At 37.5% G+C, this 21180-nt stretch overlaps 3 protein-coding genes across 5 annotated transcripts in view; 1 reads left to right on the plus strand and 2 right to left on the minus strand.

Moving 5' to 3' along the window:
- The window catches only part of LOC112567785 (zinc finger SWIM domain-containing protein 8-like), a 43342-nt gene extending 32712 nt beyond the window's left edge, over positions 1 to 10630 (minus strand). For both annotated transcript variants that reach the window (XM_025244657.1, XM_025244713.1), the window contains exons 1-4: positions 10367 to 10630; positions 8341 to 8494; positions 1955 to 2049; positions 667 to 848 (exon numbers count right to left, since the gene is read on the minus strand). In XM_025244657.1, coding sequence (XP_025100442.1) covers positions 667 to 848; positions 1955 to 2049; positions 8341 to 8494; positions 10367 to 10544 — 609 coding nt within the window. In that variant the 5' untranslated portion in view covers positions 10545 to 10630. The remainder of the gene's footprint in view (positions 1 to 666; positions 849 to 1954; positions 2050 to 8340; positions 8495 to 10366) is intronic.
- A 167-nt stretch (positions 10631 to 10797) lies between these two features.
- Positions 10798 to 14819, plus strand: LOC112568322 (40S ribosomal protein S14). The gene is made up of 5 exons (XM_025245614.1): positions 10798 to 10918; positions 11411 to 11557; positions 12646 to 12807; positions 14453 to 14529; positions 14700 to 14819. Exons 2-5 carry the CDS (start codon positions 11412 to 11414, stop codon positions 14765 to 14767), a joined length of 453 nt encoding a protein of 150 aa, XP_025101399.1. The 5' UTR covers positions 10798 to 10918; position 11411; the 3' UTR covers positions 14768 to 14819.
- Positions 14820 to 15660: 841 nt separating this feature from the next.
- LOC112567911 (PH and SEC7 domain-containing protein 2-like) overlaps positions 15661 to 21180 on the minus strand; it is a 36566-nt gene continuing 31046 nt past the window's right edge. For both annotated transcript variants that reach the window (XM_025244834.1, XM_025245008.1), the window contains one exon: positions 15661 to 16062. In XM_025244834.1, coding sequence (XP_025100619.1) covers positions 16002 to 16062 — 61 coding nt within the window. In that variant the 3' untranslated portion in view covers positions 15661 to 16001. The remainder of the gene's footprint in view (positions 16063 to 21180) is intronic.

Here is a 21180-nt window from a genome sequence, read left to right on the forward strand (position 1 = left end):
ATTTCACCTCGGCTTTCTAAACGCCAACAGCAATTACTTAGTTGAGAGAGACATTTTCTTGCTAGGGTAGTCGGCACCACCTGTGATCTCCATCCTGCCTCAGGGTCAGGGTAGCAATTAGGGAAAACTGACCATATGTAAAAGTCAGCAAGGTGTGTACGTCTACCTTCCTTCAGGTATGCAGGTGAAACCATTAAAAAAAATGCCACAAGAAGTTCCGCCTTTAACCGTGCATTTAGTTATCCTGGATTGTCTTAAAAAAATTAGAATTTTAAGATTTTTGCTTATCCGTGACTTTTAATTATCTGGATGACTGGCACCAGTCATTAAACCGGATAATTGAGTTTCAACTGTACGTGTTATTACTCAAAACTAAAAGAGCAGATTCTTTAAGACAATAATGATATGTTATTACTCAGTACTGAAAGATAATGTTATTAAAGCCAATAATGATATGTGTTATTGCTGAAGTCAAAGCTTCATGAATTTGATCAAAGATAAAGCAATCTAGGCTTATACAGTACAACCTATGATAAACTGTTTAGCAACTACTGAAAGGGCTTTCATATGTCAAAACAGCAGTTTAAAAGACATAAAACCTTCCCATGTAAACTCTATGTGCTAAGAAAAGGGACCTAAAAATAAACTTATAAAAAAACCACTTACCTGATGGATACGAAAGAGGCAGAGAGCAACAATGTGGGAACACCAGGAGGCAGCACTGTTGCAGCTGCAAGAACATGAGGAGATGCGGCGTCGGTCAAAAACCACTGCTACATTAAAGCTACCCTTGCCTTGAACTTGATTGAAGTTTTGTGGAGCCACTACTGTTGCACTCAGGTGAAATCCTGTAGAGAAACAAGATGCCTTTTTTTGCCAAAGTAATGTGAACAAAATCACTATATTTTTCAACAAACACTATGGGAAATTAATCATAAACGATTATTTTAAAACTTTTCAACTTTAAATAAAAAAAAAGGTATTCTGGGTTTAGTACAAATTGGCTTTAGTCAAATGATAGTACTGAATACAGATTAAAGATGTCTAGATAATCTTTCAAAATACCAGCAAACTATGCAAGAAAGCATATAAGCAGACTAAGGAACAGACAACATTAACAAAAGGGCCATCTAACATGTATACATTTTTTAAAAAACTATAAACAATGACAATTGTAACTTATAAACATGACCTAAAAGATCTAACCCCAAATGTTTCTTCTGAAATAAGATAATCTCTTTAATGTTGATTGGTATCTGTTGAAAGAGTTGGTATTTTCACAATTATCATTCATTCCTTGACTGGTGCTAGATGATCAACTCTGCTAGTCCACAAAGTTGAAAGGACCTCGATGCAGCAGTCGACACGGCTTGTCTTGAATAGTGGTCAGCAAGTCCTGCATTAAGTGACAATCCAATCTTTCATATTCACCAGATAGTTGTTTCTTTGTCCAACTAGGAGTCAACCCCTCTCCAAGGTACCCTGAAAATAAATTTGTGCTGACCACACAGCCAAATCAGATCAGTTTGCTGGAGGTCCACAAGACTGGTGATCATATTCCACACATATTCTTTTGTTTCATGTAAGAAATTCAGAGTGGTTTCCTTAAGCATTTGGTCTTGAATGCCTGGATTCTTTTTTCCTGTATTAGCAAGCATAGTCCACATATAACCTACATAGCAGGATTTGAAGTGAGACTTGCAGTCAGTAACTAGTTGCTACCTTGGTACTGGTGATGCTCCAAATTCCGTTCCGCCTGGCAAAGAAAGTGCTGCTGCACCACTGTTGTCATGCTCATCAGGATTTCTGCTGTGCAGCTGCTATCTTTGGAAAGAGCAATTGCCTCGTACTTGAAGCTGTTCACCTTTGCTGGTATCTTACCAATCTCATGAAAGATCTCTACTTGTTTGATAACGTAACTACAACTGGTAATAACGATAAAATTGTATCTTACCAATCTGCAAGGCATCCTTCACCGCCCTTGTCTTGTATAGATGTTCACCTTTGGTAAATTCATCAGCACTACCATTTGCAAGACAAGAGTAAAGTCTGCAATATACCAAAAGAATTTTGCTCTTAATTATTAAGTTGAACACTATAGATTAAATTAAACAAAGCAGTTACAGATAGACAAATCAGCAATCGTTGGAATTCACTGAGAGCAACTTTGTGTCCTTTACCAGGGCTCCGGTGCATAGGCGGTCTTAACTCGAGTTAAGACAGCAGTTAAGGCAAGCACGCTGTCTTAACCTAAGACGCCTGCTAAGCGCGGTGCATGGGCGGTCTCAACTCGCTAAGCAAGCGGTCTTAGTCTTAAAATTTGAGACTGGTCCCCCCCAGGCTTAACTCCTTGCTTAGCCGCGACACGCTGCTTACGCATGACCGCACGGCGGCTTTCGTAGTAACAGTGGCGCTTGATCGTGTTGTTTACTGAGTTGCCCATTGACAAGATACAGATTTTTCACTACTTCAGCGATCCATCAAATCCATTTGAAATGTATGACGTCGATTTGTATCATTGTTTTCGATTTCGTCGAGCGAACATAACAGTGGAAAATGATTTCGACCATCATTTTCAACGAAAAGGCTCTACTCCGCCTTTGTTGCAGGTAAGACTATAGTCACCACCACTATATAAATATATAATTAATAAGTGTAATTGACAGCATTACGTTAAAAATATTTAATAATGTTAGAATGACATCAAAATATAGTTACACAATAAAACAATGGCGTATAACTTAAGACGGTGTTGACAGTGGGTGATGTTTGTTGTTATTATTGCTGCTCTCAGGTAAACACGAGACCACAAAACTTATATATATTTGGAAAGGAAAAAACTTGAACTTTGCAATAAAAGTAATGAAAATTTTCTACTTTCACTCTGGTGACAGCAATAATCCAAAAAAATTCAGTTTATATAGCTATACTTGGGTCATATGAGCAGACGCACAATTCTGGCCCATCCACTGTGCTCCAAGTGTTGTTTTAGAGTATGTAAACATTATTTAAAAAATTGATGGCATTGTATTTAAGTAAAACAACACAGAATAAAGTAGCAGAGCACCCAGAATCTCTTATATAGTTTGATTTAATACATGTTTATCAATTTGACAGGCAGTTCATTGCAGTATGTCTCAAGTTGTAAACATATGGCTCAAGAGGTAAATAATCATAATAGGTTAATGTTCACATCGTCCTTTTTAACTAAAAATGGACAGTTTTGTTTAGATGTGAATACTAAAATATATAAATCACTGAGGTCAATAATATTTCCTATGTCTTTTGCAGGTGATGGTGGCATTACAATTTTATGCTACAAGCACAATGCAAGTTGTAGTGGCTGACGGCATTGACATGGGATGAATATGGGAGACAGTGGCTACCCGCTGAGGGACTGGCTTAGTTTCCCTTTTTTTTAAATGCAGACAAGGAAAAGAACTCCTCCCCTTTAATATCATATGCTTCAGAATATATTGTGTGACTTCAGATACATCCCTGCCAAAGCAGCAAAAATCATCATGTGTTCCATTGTGCTGTCATAATTTCTAACTGAATGGTCACATTATTATTCAATTTGACTTTGGCTGAATAGCAACATCCACCCCAATCAGTTGGTGAACACTTTCAGCAGCTGGCATTACCAATTCATTTTCCATCTGTTTTTCTGTCTAGTATTTGTTACCTCAACCTGTGCCAGATTTATTTTGATTTCCATGAATTGCAATTCTTTTTTAACAAGATTCAAGTTCACTGTCAAGGAGCTACAAAGTTTTTTGTTCTCTTATCTTTGTTGTGCATTCTTTTGTATCATCAGGTATTTTGCTTTCTTCGGGTGACCCAGTTGACGGATGGAATTCTGGCTGCTTGGTACATCACCTGTTGGTGTGTTTTATCTGAGAGTCAAAAAGATTTTTTCAGAAATGTGCAGCTGTCTAGGCCTAAGCCGCTTTGATGGCTTTGAATATTGCTGTGTGGCTTTCTGTGTGGTCTTGATGCTGCAAGAAAGAAATGTTTCTTAGAACAATTGATTCATGACACTTCTACTTGGGAGCACTGAGTACTTACCATCGCATTAGGTTTATGTAAAGGTATTGCTTGAATTACTCTTCTGTGTAAGGTTTCTAGATAAATAGATTATTGTGTTGCTTGTTATTCTTAGTGATGCCAAGTAACTAGTAAAAAGCAGTTATGTTGATATTTACTACATGCTGCTAGTAGGATTGTGAAGGACATGTTTCTCTCTTTAGAGTTAATATTTAGCACTTTTCACTGGACTCAGGTGTAGCCATTTCAGAACTTCATAACATCTTATTTGCAACTGTTTAAGAATGTAGACACTGCAAATCCCTGTCATTCAGAAGCTGAGTGTCTACTGGAATCTAAACTGTAGAACACTGGTACTGTAACATGTATTAGACTTGTAGCTCTCTCTAAAGTACAAAAACCTTGGTGGCTTTTCCTTAATATTTCATGTTTTGTTCAAAAATACCATCAGGAATATCTGTGATATAAAGTACATTTTTTAAATTTCCCATTTGAAAACATCATCATCTGAAATGTTCAATTCATTGTTGTTTGTTATGCATGAAAATAATAAATCTGCATATACTTCTAACAAAAGCATTTCCATTGTTGAATTAGAAGATTGAACTGGAGTGTTCTATATTGCACCTCCTATATATGTCAATATTATTATTTTATTACTCTCCCCTATCATGAAAGACTTCTGGAGGAACCAGCCTAAATGATTCACCACCTGTAACAAAAACTAAATCAGAAATGTATCTAGTTATTTTAAATAAATGTATTTCGGATGGAAATACTTATTTTCAAACTGGCTGTTGTGTGCTGACTATAGGCTTTGCATTGGCATTCTCTCGGTATCTAGAGCTTTTTCTGCGGATGACACAGACGTAAAAAAAAAATCTACACAGGTAAACAAAATTACTAACCTTCGATGTTTGTGCCTTCCATCAGTTCTCTGAAATCATCTACCAAAATATTTATCACTTTCTCCATTCATCACGGGTGTTTCTGGTGGCCCCCCCTGTCCATGGGTGGATGTTTTTGACGACTGAGAAATGAAATTATGGAAGATCTTAAATCCGCTCATTTCTTTCTTATTTCATCTTTTTCTTTTTTCTGGTAAAGCCTCTTCTTCTCCCTGGTAACCTCCTCGATTAAGACTAATAGTTCGCTGTCGCACATCTCTCCTTCGTTTCAACCATGGTGCGCAGACGAATTTCGCGGCTCGGCACCATCGCTGTAGCGCAGTTTTCATTGGTGGAATATACGGTTGGCAAGGCCGCTCCCGGACGAATTTATTTATATCACTGACCTCGACCGCCGCGCTGACCTGACCCGGTTCTCAGCTAAGCAAGGGGCTGAGCTCGCTCATGCAACAGGCTTGAGACCGCGAACTTAGCCAAGACGAAAAGCGAGTTAAGCAAGACGAAAAGTTAAGACCGCCTATGCACCGGAGCCCAGGTGACTGTTGAGAGGAAAGAATGCAAAATAGAATTCTACTCATCCATTTCAATAGCCTTTCATTAGATGCCCTCTGGATGATAATTCTGTGCCCCACATATAAAGAGAGTTTCAATAATTATTTTATGCCTGTAGCTATCAGCATCCAAAATTCATCAAAATAATCTTAGAAACCATACACTGCCATGTATGCTGAAAATATTAAGTCAAGAAATATTAACCGGCACCCCTGAATTGATTTAATAGTGCTGTGATAAACCCTCCTCCTATCACTTAATCGTTTTAGGTGTATGATGATGTATTTGGTTGATTATAATGCTTGGGTATGTCTGCTATTTGAGAAGTGTGATGCGGTAGAGATTTTCTAAGGCACTAACCCTGATTTTGTATTTTTCTGTTGTCATCTGTACTCTGTATTCTTTTGCGTTTTTTCTACATACAATGCTTTGAAAGGAAAAGTCCACTTTTGTTGTAACATTTACACTAAAAATTTAAAAAATCAAAACATCATTATTAATCATTTTCAAGAAATTATTGTATCTGCCAACAGAAAAATTAGAACATTATATAAAATCCAACATATGTGAAAAAGAAGATAAAACGTTGCTATCTAATTCTAGCTTTCCATTTGTAATCATTTACACTGGTATTTATTTATATGCACTCTGTTTTAAAATTCACTCAGTATTAAAAATTGGTAAACATTCATGTTGTCATTAAAAACAGGCAAACAAAGAAGTGAGTATGATCTTATTTAAAAAAAGTCTACAATGAGAATGCCTTTAAAAGAGAGCAAGCAATGTGGACATCTGTATTTATGTGAGTGTCCTCTCCATCAGTTACCTGTATTGTTGATTATGTCAGACTGGGTGTGAGCTATTGGCTTTAGCGGCAGTCAGTTCCTTAATCAGAAGCTTGTCATACACTCTCTATTCGCTTGACCCCCTTCCAACCACCAATCCTGGTTTTATGGTGTTCTTGTTCAACATGTGTCTGCCCTGCTTTGCAATGTTCCCACCCCAGCACACTAGACTAAAAGTCATTTTTTTGCTTTAATAAAAAATAAAGTATCATTCTTTAGATAATAACATAACTGTTATTAATAGTAATATTAGTAGCAGTTATATTATTAGGGGAGGGGATTCTCTTATGCAGGGGGTTGATAGAAGAGTTGTGTGTCTTTACATAAACATTTAAAACCAGAAAATAAACCATACCAGACTGAAAAGGGTATTGATAGAAGAAATGTAATCTTTACATCAAACTTGACTAAATTAAACTCGGACCCATTCAGAAGAGGCAGGATATGATGGTCCTTGAAACAAAAACAACACAAGTCCAAACTAGGTGCAGTCTGTACTTGGTGGCAAACCTGATGGTGTGCTGTATCCTGTCCAGCTTGGCCATTACCCTGACCCTGATGAGGGTATCAGCTAGGGAGCTGCCATTTTGGAAGAGGTGGCACCCAAGGACTTAAGCTGTTCACCTCCTTGAGCTGTACTCCATTCATTTCAATCATTGCTTTGCTCTTATTAGCACTGGTCTTCATTCCAAAAGCATTTGCTCATCTACATTGTAAGGTCTTGCAGTTCACTGCTGGTGTCTGCCATCAATGTCATCTGCAAAGTGCAGGATGCATATGAGCCTCCCACTGATGAAAATGGAGGTGTGATGGTCATGAGCGCTTTTTCGCATCATGTTCTCTGCAAAGATGTTGAACAGTGGCAGGGCCAGCTTTGATGGATGCTCATTTTTGTGATTAATGTGTGAAAGAAAGTTATCTGCAGCACTGCACTAATTAAGCTCTTATACAGCACTTCGATAACTTGAAAGAGGCACTCTTCAATGTTGAATTTTCACATTACAGGGCACAGCTTCTCATGTCAGACTGTCTAATGCCTTTATAAAGTCAATGAAGTTGTTGAAGAGATCCAAGTGGTGCTGTAGATGTTTGTCTATCAGGATGTGGCAGTTGAAGATCTGATCAAATGTGTTCCTGCCAGGACTGAAGCCAGACAGTTCTTCTGCTGGCAGTTCCTCATGGTGGTGTTGATGTGATTCTGGATTATTTTGAGATATATAAACGCTGGTTAGGTGTGTGGTTCTGTAGTTTTGGTACTGTTCGCTGTTTCCTTTTTTTTTTTGGAAGGGGTATGACAAGTGACTGCAGCCGTTCTTTGTGTTCCCTGATTCTTTGGCACAGAGCAGTGAGGGCCATTGTTAATTCTTCCCAACAACTGCTGTTTCTACTTCATGTGACTACTATGCCCTCAGACTAGGCATCACTCTTGACCTTTTCCTGCAGGACTGGTAGATTTGAAGGCTCCCTGGTTCTTCTGGTAGCTTTGGAGGATTTTAGTGTCTGTCACCAGTTGGAAGTTGTATAGGCCATTGCAATATTCAGTTCATCGGTTTCCAGTAGTACAGTAGTGCTTTCTGGATCATCAAAGACATTTTAATGCCTTTTGTTTGACAAATGATACTTACCTTTTTTCATGTTTAAGTATTAAAGGGGCAGATGTAGCTGGATAAAAGGCACAGCATGAAAGCAAACTGATGTTGTGAATGTAAAACCTTGTTTATGGCTTGTGACCTAGGTTTACAAAACTGTATAAGCTGATTATAATGAATCACACAGATTAAATCAATCAACCAGCGTAATTTTCGCTTTTTGGGAAAACATTTTATTATCAGCGACAGATCTAGATGCTATATAGATCTACATGATCTACTGCCTTGGTTTACAGGAAAAAAAGTTAAACTTTGTGACAGTTTAGGTGCCAAATTGAAAAAGTTAAAATATAAAGATGTTTTATTTAATAATTAAAATGTTTTATGGAAAGTCCATACCTGATATCTTCTTCATTTTCTGGAAAGCTCCAAAATGCTATACGAAGTTGAAGTTGTTCTGGTATAGGCTGTGCAAACCGTTCTACTTCTTCAAATGGTATATTACAAGCCACCGCCTGAGCAGCAAGCTCCACAAGAGGCATAACCCGATCATCTAGAGAAATACACAAAAGGCATAACCTGATCATAGAAATTAGAATATAGAAAATTCACTGGGAGATGCTCTGCAAGCTGCAGGGTGAAATTATTATCTACATGCTACATGCATGAACCAAAGGAGTTTCTATGATACACTTTAACATTTCTAATGGCATGCATGTATAAGAATACATATATCACTGTCTCTTGTATATGTGCTGCAATATCTACTATCAAGAGATGTTAGGAAACCAGATAGAAATGGGGTTAAAACACTGGTGTCCAGACTCAAAGGTCCACTAGTTCACAACTAACCTCCCCTATTTGACCCAGCTGTCAGGAATGGATACTTGATGCCAAAGAAAGTTAGAAAAGGCAAAGAAGTGATAAAGAATGGAGACCACCCTACATAAAAAAAAGGCTGCTTCCAAGAAAAATGGGGTCTCTAAAACCTTGCTCCTCAAAAGGACCTAAAAATGGCTGTGACCACCCTTTTTCAAAAATAAAATGCAAGTGATGTTGATTGTAGACAACAAGCTTAAAGCCTATAATACTTGGAACTAATGAAACTGCAGTTTAGTGTTTATGTGTGGTTGATCATAAGTGGCTGGAAAGTAATTCACACTGTTCACATACTCTAAGGTATGTTCCTAGCAGTCTTTTCCCCTCCCCTTCTGTTTATCACACACAAATTAAGGTCTGATGCTGGGTGTTACTTAAATTATATATTCAGAATCTTTCTTTTTTAAGTACTTAATGATCCAATAATCAATGTTATGTTTGCATAGTCAGTTACAACTCACCATATTACAAACATGCATATCCATTTGATGAAAGCAAAAAAATTTTTTTTTATAGATAATTCCAGAAAGACTTCATAATATATGCTAACATACCTTAAGAGTACAATGGGCAAACTGGTTACTCTTAGTATTCACAAACAACATAATTAAATGCATTACAATCCTGCATGGTATAATAAAATATGTCCATAAATATTTGTGACATTCCTTTTTTGAAAGCCAAACTACTACTATCTGCCAAACAAAACAGCCTAATAATTAAACTATTAATGACTACTGTTATTTCTTGAATGCACAGCTATGCAAAATGCACAAAGTATCTTTGTAAAAAAAATTGTGCATATATGAATTTTATAAGTGCATATGTTAAGCTAAGCTGCGTTAACTATAAAGGGGTTTAATTTTTGGTTCTTTATTTATATCTGGACTATTTATTTGCTTAAATGATTAATCAACAAATAGATATCTAATGACCTATCTAGAAATGAGGTCACTACTAGCTCCCTGACCTTAAGATCAATCATATGCTAAAGGGGGATGACCATACGGTGCATGTAAATCTATTTTGGGAACTGTGACCTACTTTTGTAAGATAGCCTCATTATGCCTCCTATCAGTCTCATGTTCATAAAGCATTATTTAAATGTAAAACGGTCTGCAAAGTATCGCAAAATAAGTGGTCTTTCGTTTTTACTTGACCTCATTAGAACATTTTCTGCCTACAGTCAAATCAAGACAAATAGCTTATTTTAGTAAAGTATGGAAGGCGTGGTTCTGTGGAATACGATATAAATATGTACATTATTTTTATTAAAACTGCAAAACAAACAGATCTAGATCCCCCATTTTTGTCACAAAAATATTAGCAACAGCAACTTGAGTCCTATTGTTTATACCAAAAACCGTGTCACCTGGATCAAAGACCACTGCTATAGTCGTTGCTACTATTCCTTGTTAACCATGTGGCTGAATTACTCAACATAAGCAAAAACTAACTTAACGCACTTTGTGACAAAAATACTTTAACTGTTAAGCTGTAGTTTTAGAAGGTGGGAACATTTCGATATTCAAAGAAATTTGCTTACCAGAAGAGGGGAATATCTGTAAGAGGGACTGCCCTCCATTTTGTCTTTTCCAACCTCTCCAGTTGTTGCAGAGTTCAGGTTCACTTCCCCAAGAACATAACGAGTCTTCTTCAAATCTGTCACTGTCTTCAAATGAAAATCTATCTCCCTCATATTCCCATTCAAACATCAGGTCCATGATGTTTGGAGGGACGAGCGAGATGCGGCAGGGTTGGACTCGCCACTTCGCTGCGACTTGGAGTCGAACCTGCAGCAGACGGAGCTTTCCTGACAACTATTATCAGAAGCAACTCAGTTTTCCATCTTTAGTTCTATTTTTTTAAATAAAGTTTGTTGAAACTGATAAAATTTCTTTCTAATCCAAGCCGAATATCAGCAGCAAGGTGCATATAAAAGAAGGGTTTGACGTTTCAATTGTTCACTTTTACTGTACAACAATAACAAACATAATCGGCAGTTTCCGTCATCGCTCGGAAAACTTCGTATCCGGAAGTTACTTAGTAGCGAGATTTCGCGAGAAAAATTCCTTTTCCGTCTTCGTACTCGGGCAAGGTATGTTTTGAGAATATGACTTGTGTCTATCCGCATATATTACATCCATCTTATTGCTAGCTTTCAAAGAAATTAGACCATTGATTAAGCAATTCATATTTTAAAACGGCTATGTACTAGTTAAGCTACATTCATGGATAAAATAGGTTTATAAGCTGTCGAACAGTGAGACACTCGTTACACAAGCATCGTTTGGATATAAGCGTAACACAAAATATTAGTTTCGCTAACTTCTTGAATTATCAAAAATAGTTTTCCAAATAGCTGTGATTTTGAGATTATATTGTAAATACAATTTGTAAGGAGCAAACGAGGATGAAATGTGCGTAGTCAAAATGAGTGAAAATTGTAATGTTTTATGGGCTATTGTCGGCTGTGATGTCAGAATTACTAGCATTTGACTACAATCTTGCTGTTGCACATTTGTGGTCATATTCAACTTTCATGTAAATGTTCTTAGTCGTTAATTCTTGCCTATTCATTTGTCAACAGTATGGCTCCCCGCAAAGGCAAGACTGTTCAGCAGGAACAAGTTGTCCTAGGCCCACAGCCAAAGGATGGTGAGAATATCTTCGGAGTTGCGCACATATACGCCAGCTTCAATGACACTTTTGTTCATGTAACCGATTTATCTGGCAAGTAAGTATTTGAGTATTTGTTCATTATTGGAAGTCGGTTGTTACATCTATGCTAAATAGCATTTGGTGTTTATCATTTACCATCACTGGTCCAGTATGTGCAGGTCTTCATGCCTGTGACTTTATTATTAATGCTTTTCTTATTGTAGTGGTTGGCTAAACATGGGGTCAGGGATTACATCTATAAAATGAAATAAACTCTATAACATATATTGCCATAAGCATATTCTGTGAAGCTAAATATTATGTCCTATATACATAAGGTAATTTAACAAAGGTGAAGACTTATACGACAGCTAAACAAACCTTGATCACCTAGTTCATTAAAAATGTTTTGTCAGCAATACACAACTCAATGCCCTCTTTCACCAGCACAAATCTTTAAGATATTGATTAGTCACAGAAAAAGTACACAGCAGTGTACATTTGCTTATATCTTTTGCTCGTGTAATTTGTATGCTTATAAAACATCCAAACAAGCTGTTTTACATTTCTAGACCTATGCCACTTTACATAATTAGTTCTTACATATTATATATATGCATGTATCTATAAAAGACCCTGGAACCCTGCATTTTCATATTTGTTAAAAGTATTATCGCCCTTTTCATTATGTTTTGTGCCATTTTGAATCTGGCATCTTTGGCCTTGATGTAGGGGCCATGGCATATGAGGCAGTTTTTATGGCACATAAATCAGTTGATGGCCTGGTACAGTGGTTAATGTAGTTCCTGATAGTGTGAGAAGGAGAAGTTGTGCAAAATTACAGTAGTTGTCTATCGGGCCTCCTTTTTCCTCAAGGATGTATAGCAGGTATGCTGCATACAAGTGGTCATGGGAATTATATTGACTTTGTTAAAAATCATCTTTGAGACTAACAGGAGTTAATGTAAACAGTGAAAGCAAACACTCTAACACAACCACTTTTTATTTGCTCTTCAGAATTTGGAAATATTGGAGCTGTCTTGAAAAGTGTCAGTGTTTACAGTATTAAATTACTGTGCTATATATAGAATTGGTTAAAACTTACGTACTCAAATATATGAGTAGGGTTGTGAGCTTTGCTGTCATATCAGTTTTATGTTGCAGGGAAACAATTGTTCGTGTAACAGGAGGCATGAAGGTAAAAGCTGATCGTGATGAGGCTTCTCCTTATGCTGCCATGTTGGCAGCCCAGGATGTTGCTGAAAGATGCAAGCAGCTTGGCATAAATGCTCTGCACATCAAGCTGCGTGCTACTGGTGGCAACCGGTAAGTTGACTAAGCTGCATGGTTTTATCATTGTAAAAAGCTGCATCAGCTTTTAATAGTAACCACTTTCCAGCATACATATTTGATGTAGGTTATATAGTCACTTCAAACACTCCAGCACAATGCACGACAAAGTAAAAGTACGTACTAAAGCAATGGTGTGTAATCAAAGACGATGGAGATGACTATTGGTGATTTTTTATATTATTATTATTGCTCCTCTCATGTAAATGCAAGGCCAAGAAATCTATACATTTTTGGGGAGAAGTAAACTTGAACTTTGCAATAAAAGTAATGGTAATTGCCTACTGTCACTGTGGTGACACAAATAATCCAAGAAAATTCATAGTTTACCATTTCAAAAGCAACACATCTATATGGGCTTTATTGAACACATCTGCAAAAACCTATCTCCATCAATTGGCAGAGTCACTTTCAGCAACAGATTCTTTGCTAGTGTCAAATTATCCTCGGGTAAATTGCTCGACGGGCCACTTGTTTTCAAGGAAAAAAATTGCTCAGAATTAATTCAGAATGGCTCCAAAACTGCAGGAAGAAAACCTGAGAATAGAAAACTTTCTGCTTGGTTTGTTTTTAACCAGATCGACCTACAGATGACCTTTTCTTTGATTATATATATTAAGCAGAGCCACCACGTCACCATAGTGTTAGCACTATTAATCAGTGTTAATCTTCATGCAGGTCATGTAGAAAATTAAAGTCCTCAGAATCCATCTTATAAAATATCTTTTAGTGTGGTGGACTTAAAGGGATGAGGCTGTGGCGACGGTCAAACGTTTCAAAAATATATTTAGTTACAATCACAGAGCACGAGAGCAATACGGAGAAAGAAATGATTCGTTTCTCTCTTTATTACAACTTATTAGCACTATTTTAGTTGCCGATGTTTATAAAAATTGAAACAATCCAGTGAAATCGACCCTTGTGTCCTTTTCGTCATGTAACCACGATAGCTTCCCGAGATGATCAAGTCTCCTTGTGACGTCAGTCTCTGACAGGAAATGTCTGTGGTCATTGTGAAGATTATATGTCTTTTTATTTTATGACAACCTCTGTTTGTAAGGCTTGGTCTTTCGGAAGTGATGAAAAGAAAATTTTGAATCTTTTCCCATCTTTTCATGGCAGTCGGGTGCTGCACATTCTCGAGGCATAGTACTCACTGTGAAAACCACACATCATAGAGTCACGTGACGGAGAATGAGATTTCGTCAAAGCAAAAAAAAAAAAGTCCCATATAATTTCTGTTATTAAACACAACATTCTACTAAAAACCTTCAACGTTTTCCACATGAACACATATAACTAGACAAGATTCAAATTTATCCTACTCTTTAACTCGATTCTAAGCAGTTTTATTTTGCCTTTAGAATCCTTTAAGTACCATATGGTTTTTCGTTATCTCTGTTAAGGCATAAGGTCATACATTTCCTAGCGATTGTGTTCCTTTGTTGTTTAGCTCATGTTAACTGTACGGTGCAATAAGATCCCGTTCTAGCATGGAACTATGCTGTGTTTAGTATTTTATGTGCATTATTAGCATGTTTTTGATGCCCTTTTCTCAGAAGCACTGGGGAATGTTGTATGTGAAGGTTGACATCTTATTTATTTAAATTTTAACTTGCAGAACTAAGACACCTGGCCCAGGAGCTCAGTCAGCCCTCAGAGCTCTCGCTCGATCTGGAATGAAAATAGGCCGTATTGGTAAGCAGCCACAAATATCTTGTTACTTCCAACTTTTTCTTGCAAAGACTAATTTTGTTCCAAGAATGTGCTTTTTGGATAGAAGATAGTGAAAAATGTCTCGTTTTTGGAATGAACATTCTATCAGCTTTATTGTTATCAGTCATTTGGATGTTTTTGTGTTTGTGCAGAGGATGTTACACCCATTCCATCAGACAGCACCAGGAGGAAGGGTGGTCGCCGTGGTCGCCGTCTGTAAACCAATGTGCATGAGTCTTGGGGAGTAAATAAAAAACATTCAGGGCCCCTGATTTGATTTGTGAGTGGCATGTGCACATAATTACTTTGATTAAAAATTGTGAATGAAAATTATGGTGGTTGCATCGTGACTAAGCAATACTGTTCTGAAGACGTCGGGAGTTGCTTGATCTAGAAAGAAGCTAAAACTGGAAATAAAAACACACACAATGCAGACAAAGCACATGGTAGGAACAAGGTGTCACAATATTGCATTTTGTGCATTAGTGATCCAAGATGCCAAAATTATCAGGATTTCAGTCAGCTGTTTAAAAAAATTGAAAAGTTTTCACTTTTATTGCAACAGAAAATGACTTGAAACATTGTGCTTGCACATCTGCACTGATCATGATTTTCTATTGCACATTCATACAAACAAGGGGATAACAGAAGAACACTTTTTACAATAGCAGTCAATGATTTTCACATTATAAATATACTAAACTATTCTGTTAAACATTTCTTTTCAATCAGTTTCTGATTCTGCATTTCATTCAGAGGCATTTTTATGGTCAATCTTGAGAACAAGTGATCACCAAGATAGGCTCAACTTTTTAAAGTGTCATCTCGATATATATACAAGGATGAGGCATGAGAACCATGATTGTGTTTCAAAACACACTGAGATCAATAAGTGAACTTTGGGGTAGGCTGCAAGGCATAGTATATTTGTACTGTTCATTCCAACATAAAACCATATCAACTTAGCAGGTGGGAAGAAAACTGAACATTTCAAGGATTTGCAGTAATTCAACTCCTGTTTTCTTTTCAATCAAATGTTAAATGATGATTTTCTCTATTTCGCATAATTGTCTCTTGCGATTAGTATATTAAGTTTTTTATCGCATATTGCAGATAGATACCATGATGTGCAGAGTTAAAGACCTCAGAATCCATACAGTTACAGAGCTGTGCCATGTTAATTTGATGGGTGCAAAATCAAATGGTGTAACTAAGGCAAGAGCATGGATTGTAAGGTGGAAACATTGCACAATTTAACAGTAGTTACCATGGTTAGACTTTTGTTAATGTTTATCAGATTGGTGGGCCAAGATGTGGAGAAAAGCATAGCTCACCAAGATGCTGTCACTAAATATCCATTAACACAATTTGTCTGCTTTTAGAAGTCCATTGTTTTTCCTGAGTGCTCTCTAGCTACCCTGTAGGTAGTTTTGAATAAGGAAAAAGAGCATTTGTCACAGGCGAGTGTCAAAGCAGTCCTCATTGATGTGCATCATCTCACAAGTGGGAAGAGATCTGCACACAAAAGTAACTCACCTTAAAGCATTAAACATCAGGTTTTATCTGCATGCACACAATTCAAACAAGCTATCCATAACTTTGCAATCTTTTTCATGTGCAGTGAGTTTTAATAATCTATGCTGTGTAAGGTCTGCATGAACTGTTGAGTGCAGACATTTTGATCTGAATTAATTTCATGGAACACTTACCATAAAGTGGTGCATATTTTAATTTATTTTTTAGTGATAAAGATGCTAGCATGAGCATAGGCATTTTAATTAGCTTCTATTAGCATTGACTACATGAGCGAATCATGCCAAAAATTATACACTAATTGGCTTCAGTGATGGATGCCAATACATGCTTTTGGTCAGTCTTTCCACCTCCTAAGTAGCTCGTGTTTATTACTGACATGCATGCAGAGCTTGAAGTCAACTAAAAAGCTTGTGAATGATGAATATCTTATAATGAAAGCAATTACATGTAAGCATAAAACCAGAAGACATACTGTTGGATAATTAAAGTATTCAAATATCTTCAAATGAAAGCAATTACATGTAAGCATAAAACCAGAAGACATACTGTTGGATAATTAAAGTATTCAAATTATGCTTTTTCTTGGGATGGAAGCTTGCATAAAACAATCATTGGATGCAATGACAAAGATGTTAACATGATGCACAGACGAAAGGAACAGTTCATGAAATGAATAAAACTAAATACTCATGATATGGCAAAATATGTATTTAGTGTTGAAATCAGAATATTTTAGTGATAATTACAAACAAATCATCAGCATAGGAGAAATGTCAAACAGCATGCAGAAACATCTTGGAGGGTGTGCACATTGTTCCCTCCACCATGCTCTAAAAATATTTCATACCTGTGCATGTTAACCCTTTTATTTATTGCTTATGATCATGTGGAGGTGGTTAAAAAGAATGATGGGAGTCAAAAACCATTGGATAGCAGTAAGTAAAGCTGAAATGCAGATAAAAAATGTGAAGAAACTGACTTTCTGTCAAGTAAATGTGAATTTAAGGAGAAATTCACTTACCTTGACGATTTTTTAGGAACTATTGTAAAATGAAAAAAAGTCCAAAAGAAGAATAAAGCATCTCATTATGGTAATCTAACCATGTGCTGTGTTAAAACCTAGATGATAAAAAAAAGTTTTCCAACATGCATACAAAATTATAAAGAAGCTTATGGGTTGAAGAGAGAGTGTCACAGTACTGATTCAGAAGAAATATTTGATAAATATCTACAGTTTTTTGGTACAACATCTCTTTTTCAGATGAACCTTGCCATTAACATGTAGGAAAGTAAAAAAGAGAGTTCTTGCATGATGTCTCTATCTTACTGATTGCAGAAAGATTTAGGATTTTGTGCATACAGGAACACTTTCTAAAGTATCAGGAGACCACTTTCCAAGAAATCTGAGTACACAGGTAATTGGAAAGAAATGATGGGGCAGCGCACTTAACTGGTGCATCTAGGTGTCAGATATATTTTCTGAGTGCGTCCATTTGAGATTTCATTCTAAGCTGTTTTCATTTGCACCCTTTGTAATAACTGGACAACCTCAGCCCAGTCTTTGGTTCATAGCACATACCAAGTCTTTGCCTTCTAGGCACAGTACATACACCATCCTGGGCTTTTGAGTATTTTCAGATGAGTTTCTTTAACCTGCCATGTGAATGTTTTGCTCAAAACATGCCTCTTTAGTCTAACAATCACATCTTTCTTTACTGGTATTTTAGTTATGTTAATGATCTGTCTTGAGAGCGCCATCAAGTTCTTGACATTTTTGTTTGCTTTTTATCTGTGTCATGAAATGGAAGTTCAGAAGTATGAATAAGAGAATGCTTAACGCAAAGCGATGCCTTGCAGCCTATGCTCTTCGAGGAGTGACAAGAACTAAACTAAAATTTGTTGGAGCTCCGTGTCACAGACAACCTGGAATTTGAAATCGCTGTACAGCATTGCAGTGACCTGAACAAGTTTTGCAGGGACTCCGTAATGCCTCATGATCTTCCATAAAGACTCTCGGTGAATGCTGTCAAAAGCCTTCTCCAGGTTGGTGAAATTGATGTACAGCGGTGTGTTCCACTGGTTGCTCTGCTCCAGAATCTGTCGCAGAATGAAGATGTGTTCGGAGGTCTTTCTCAAGAGTTGCTGTCAGTCTTGACAAAACAATCTTGCTGAAGACCTTGCTGGTGAGGGAGAGTAGTGTTATGCCCCTCCAATTATTGCAGTCTCCAAGATCTCCTTTCCTGGGTAATTTAAAGATGAGCCCTGTCTTCCACGCAGCAGGGAGCTGCCCTGATTCCCAAATTTGCCTGAAGATTTCAGTCAGTATGGGAGCTGTCACATTCACATCTGCTTTCAACATCTCTGCTGTAATTCCATCTGCCCCTGGTGCCTTGCCGCTCTTCATTTTCTTGATTGCTGCTGAGAATCTTCCAGTCAACTGTGATCAGCACCCTCCTTTACAGATCCAAATCATGGAAGATGACCAAATCCATCTGTCACAAGCTTGACGTCTTCCAAAACAGATGCCTCAGGCGCCTACTTAGCATCTTTTGGCCAAATACCATCACCAACGAAGAACTCCACCGAAGAGCTGAAACCGAGTCCATCACCACGCAGGTTCAACGAAGGCATTGGCGATGGATTGGACATGTGCTCCGCCAGCAGACAGCAGACCTCTCCACAGTCGCCCTACGACGGACTCCAGACGGCCAAATAAAACGAGGCTGCCCAAAGGAAACTTGGAGAAGAATGGTGGAAAGGGAGATGAAAAGAAAGGGCTGGACATGGGGTCACCTGGAGCGAGTTTCAGCCGATCGACATCGGTGGCGGACTCTGGTCGAGGCCTTATGTGCAACCTGATGCATGAAGAGTTTGATGATGATGATGAAATTTGTTGGAAAGCCCTTTTTTAAAAGGTGTAACATCTGGATATTTTGTAAATGAGCCAGAAGGTTAAATGGTGGTACCACACTGAAAACTTCATTAAGCATCCAAATATTTTTTCAGCAATGCACGTAGTCTGTGTCATCCTTGAAGACACCATGAAGTGTCCTACTTTGCAAGCTGAAAAGGGTGACAAGCATGCATTGTTTAGGACCACCTAAATTGCCATGTTGAATGCACTCTGACTGTTTTGGAAAGATAAAAAAGATTTTAATATGTGCTATTAAGTCCCACTAATATTACCAACACTGCAAAATATATTTTGTTAAGGAAATATAGGTTGTGTGATCCATATCAGGCTGAGCTTGGAGTTACATACAACCCATGTAACAATGATAACAACAAACTGAACTAATCAAGGATGGTCTAGCCCTTATAAATTTGGGGGTGGGAGGCATGTACAATTAACAGTATTTTATTTCTTGGGAGCTGTGAATGTGTTATAAAGCAGGCAAAATACTTTTCAGTTCTGTAAAGATATAGCCATTTCTTCCAAGAAGGCCTCTAAAGATGGTGAAGAAGGGTTTAAGGGAACTGTTTCTTCAGCAATTTTAGAGCCATCCACATACATTTGGTGAAAGATTAAGTAGTGCTGAAGATACTGTAACCTGCATCTGAGGTTTCTGCTTTAAAGGTGAAGTGAACATGAACCTCAGGGGTAGTTAGTGTGCAGGATTAGGGGATGGGGGTTGCATTTTTAGCTATTCAGTGTTGTGGAAGTCCTTCCTCAGGTCCTGGAGACAGAGGCAGAGATTTAAGTTCTTTGACACAAATCCTGTATGTCCACATTCTGAATGGAGAATAGATAATGGAAAGAGTATTTGGGGGCCGAGCTTGAAGCTTTTGGACACAGGAGAGCAGCAGTTGTAACCAGTGGGCAAGCTATGTTTGGAGGTAATATGAACTAATCCTCTGCAGATTCTAAGGCCATTATGATATTTGTGTCCATCCAAAAGGGATGATCTCTTAAAATCCCAGAAAAAGAATAGGTAAGGGATATTCACAAAGATCCTCTGGTGCTGCCAAAAGATCCAAACTGAGGTATGTAAAACTGACCATAATAATTTGTCCTAGAGAGATTTTGGCTGCCACTGCTTGTAGTAGGGTGGTAAGAGGGGTGCACAAGGTAGTCTTGAATAAGGTACTACTCCTCTTGCACTGTCATTACCAAAAGCTTATCAAAGAACTTGAAAACCTTGTAGGAAAAAGTATCAGCATCCTCTCTCCTAAAGGGCAATAACTTCGGAGCCTGTCCAACACAAGCATTTCAATTCTTTTAAAATTTGCTAAAATTCCAACTTTCATCACTAAATGTTAATTTTAAAAAAATTGTAAGTGATAAATACAGAACATCACGTTGTGGGTGAAGGAGCAGAGCTATGTGTGATGAGGACAGAACCTGTCGCTCATCCACAACCATTGTGCTATCTGAAAGGATTGCAGAATGATTTGATCATGGTTAAGAGTATGTGGCCGCCCTAGCGCTAGAAGTCAGGCCCTTAAGAGTGTAAATGTACTCAACTGTTGTCAGTACATTCCCAATTCCACAAAACTAGTGCTCTGCAATTCCTTGGCAAAAGCAGGGATTTTAAGGAAATGCACAGTGCACTGTTACCATTTTCAGTAGATTTTTGTTTTTTTTTAAAAACTTGGCAGCTATGCTTTGAAACTGATCTGCAATTAAATGAAATTTTTGGGCAAGTCATCACCCAAATTTTGCATCCTTTAGCATGTAGAAAATAGGCAGAGGTAATTTAATGCTGCCTGCACAAAGCTTCAGGGTAAGCCATGGGAGTACATAATAAGGCAGGAGGCTTTCCTGGATTTTTAGATTTCTATGCAGGTACTAGTCAGTCTCCTGAAAATGAATTTAAAGTAAGAAAAAAAACCAACTCTTTTGACTGAATATGTAGCAACATATGGTGCTATCAGTATGTACTTTTTGCCTAGTAACCCATGTTACAAGGACAAAATGTCCAATACAAGCAAAAATACAGAGTAGCAAAGTGACTATATATCAGATCTTGATAACAATATTTACATATGCTTGTAAGATGCGCACCAGCATACTTGTGGATCAGGCGAAAGAAATCCTGGAATTCAGCTGTCATTTCTTGGGGCAGGGGGTCTGAAGCATGGTGGTTTGCCTACATT

This window comes from Pomacea canaliculata, linkage group LG1, assembly GCF_003073045.1.
Source record: "Pomacea canaliculata isolate SZHN2017 linkage group LG1, ASM307304v1, whole genome shotgun sequence".
Classification (NCBI taxonomy): domain Eukaryota; kingdom Metazoa; phylum Mollusca; class Gastropoda; order Architaenioglossa; family Ampullariidae; genus Pomacea; species Pomacea canaliculata.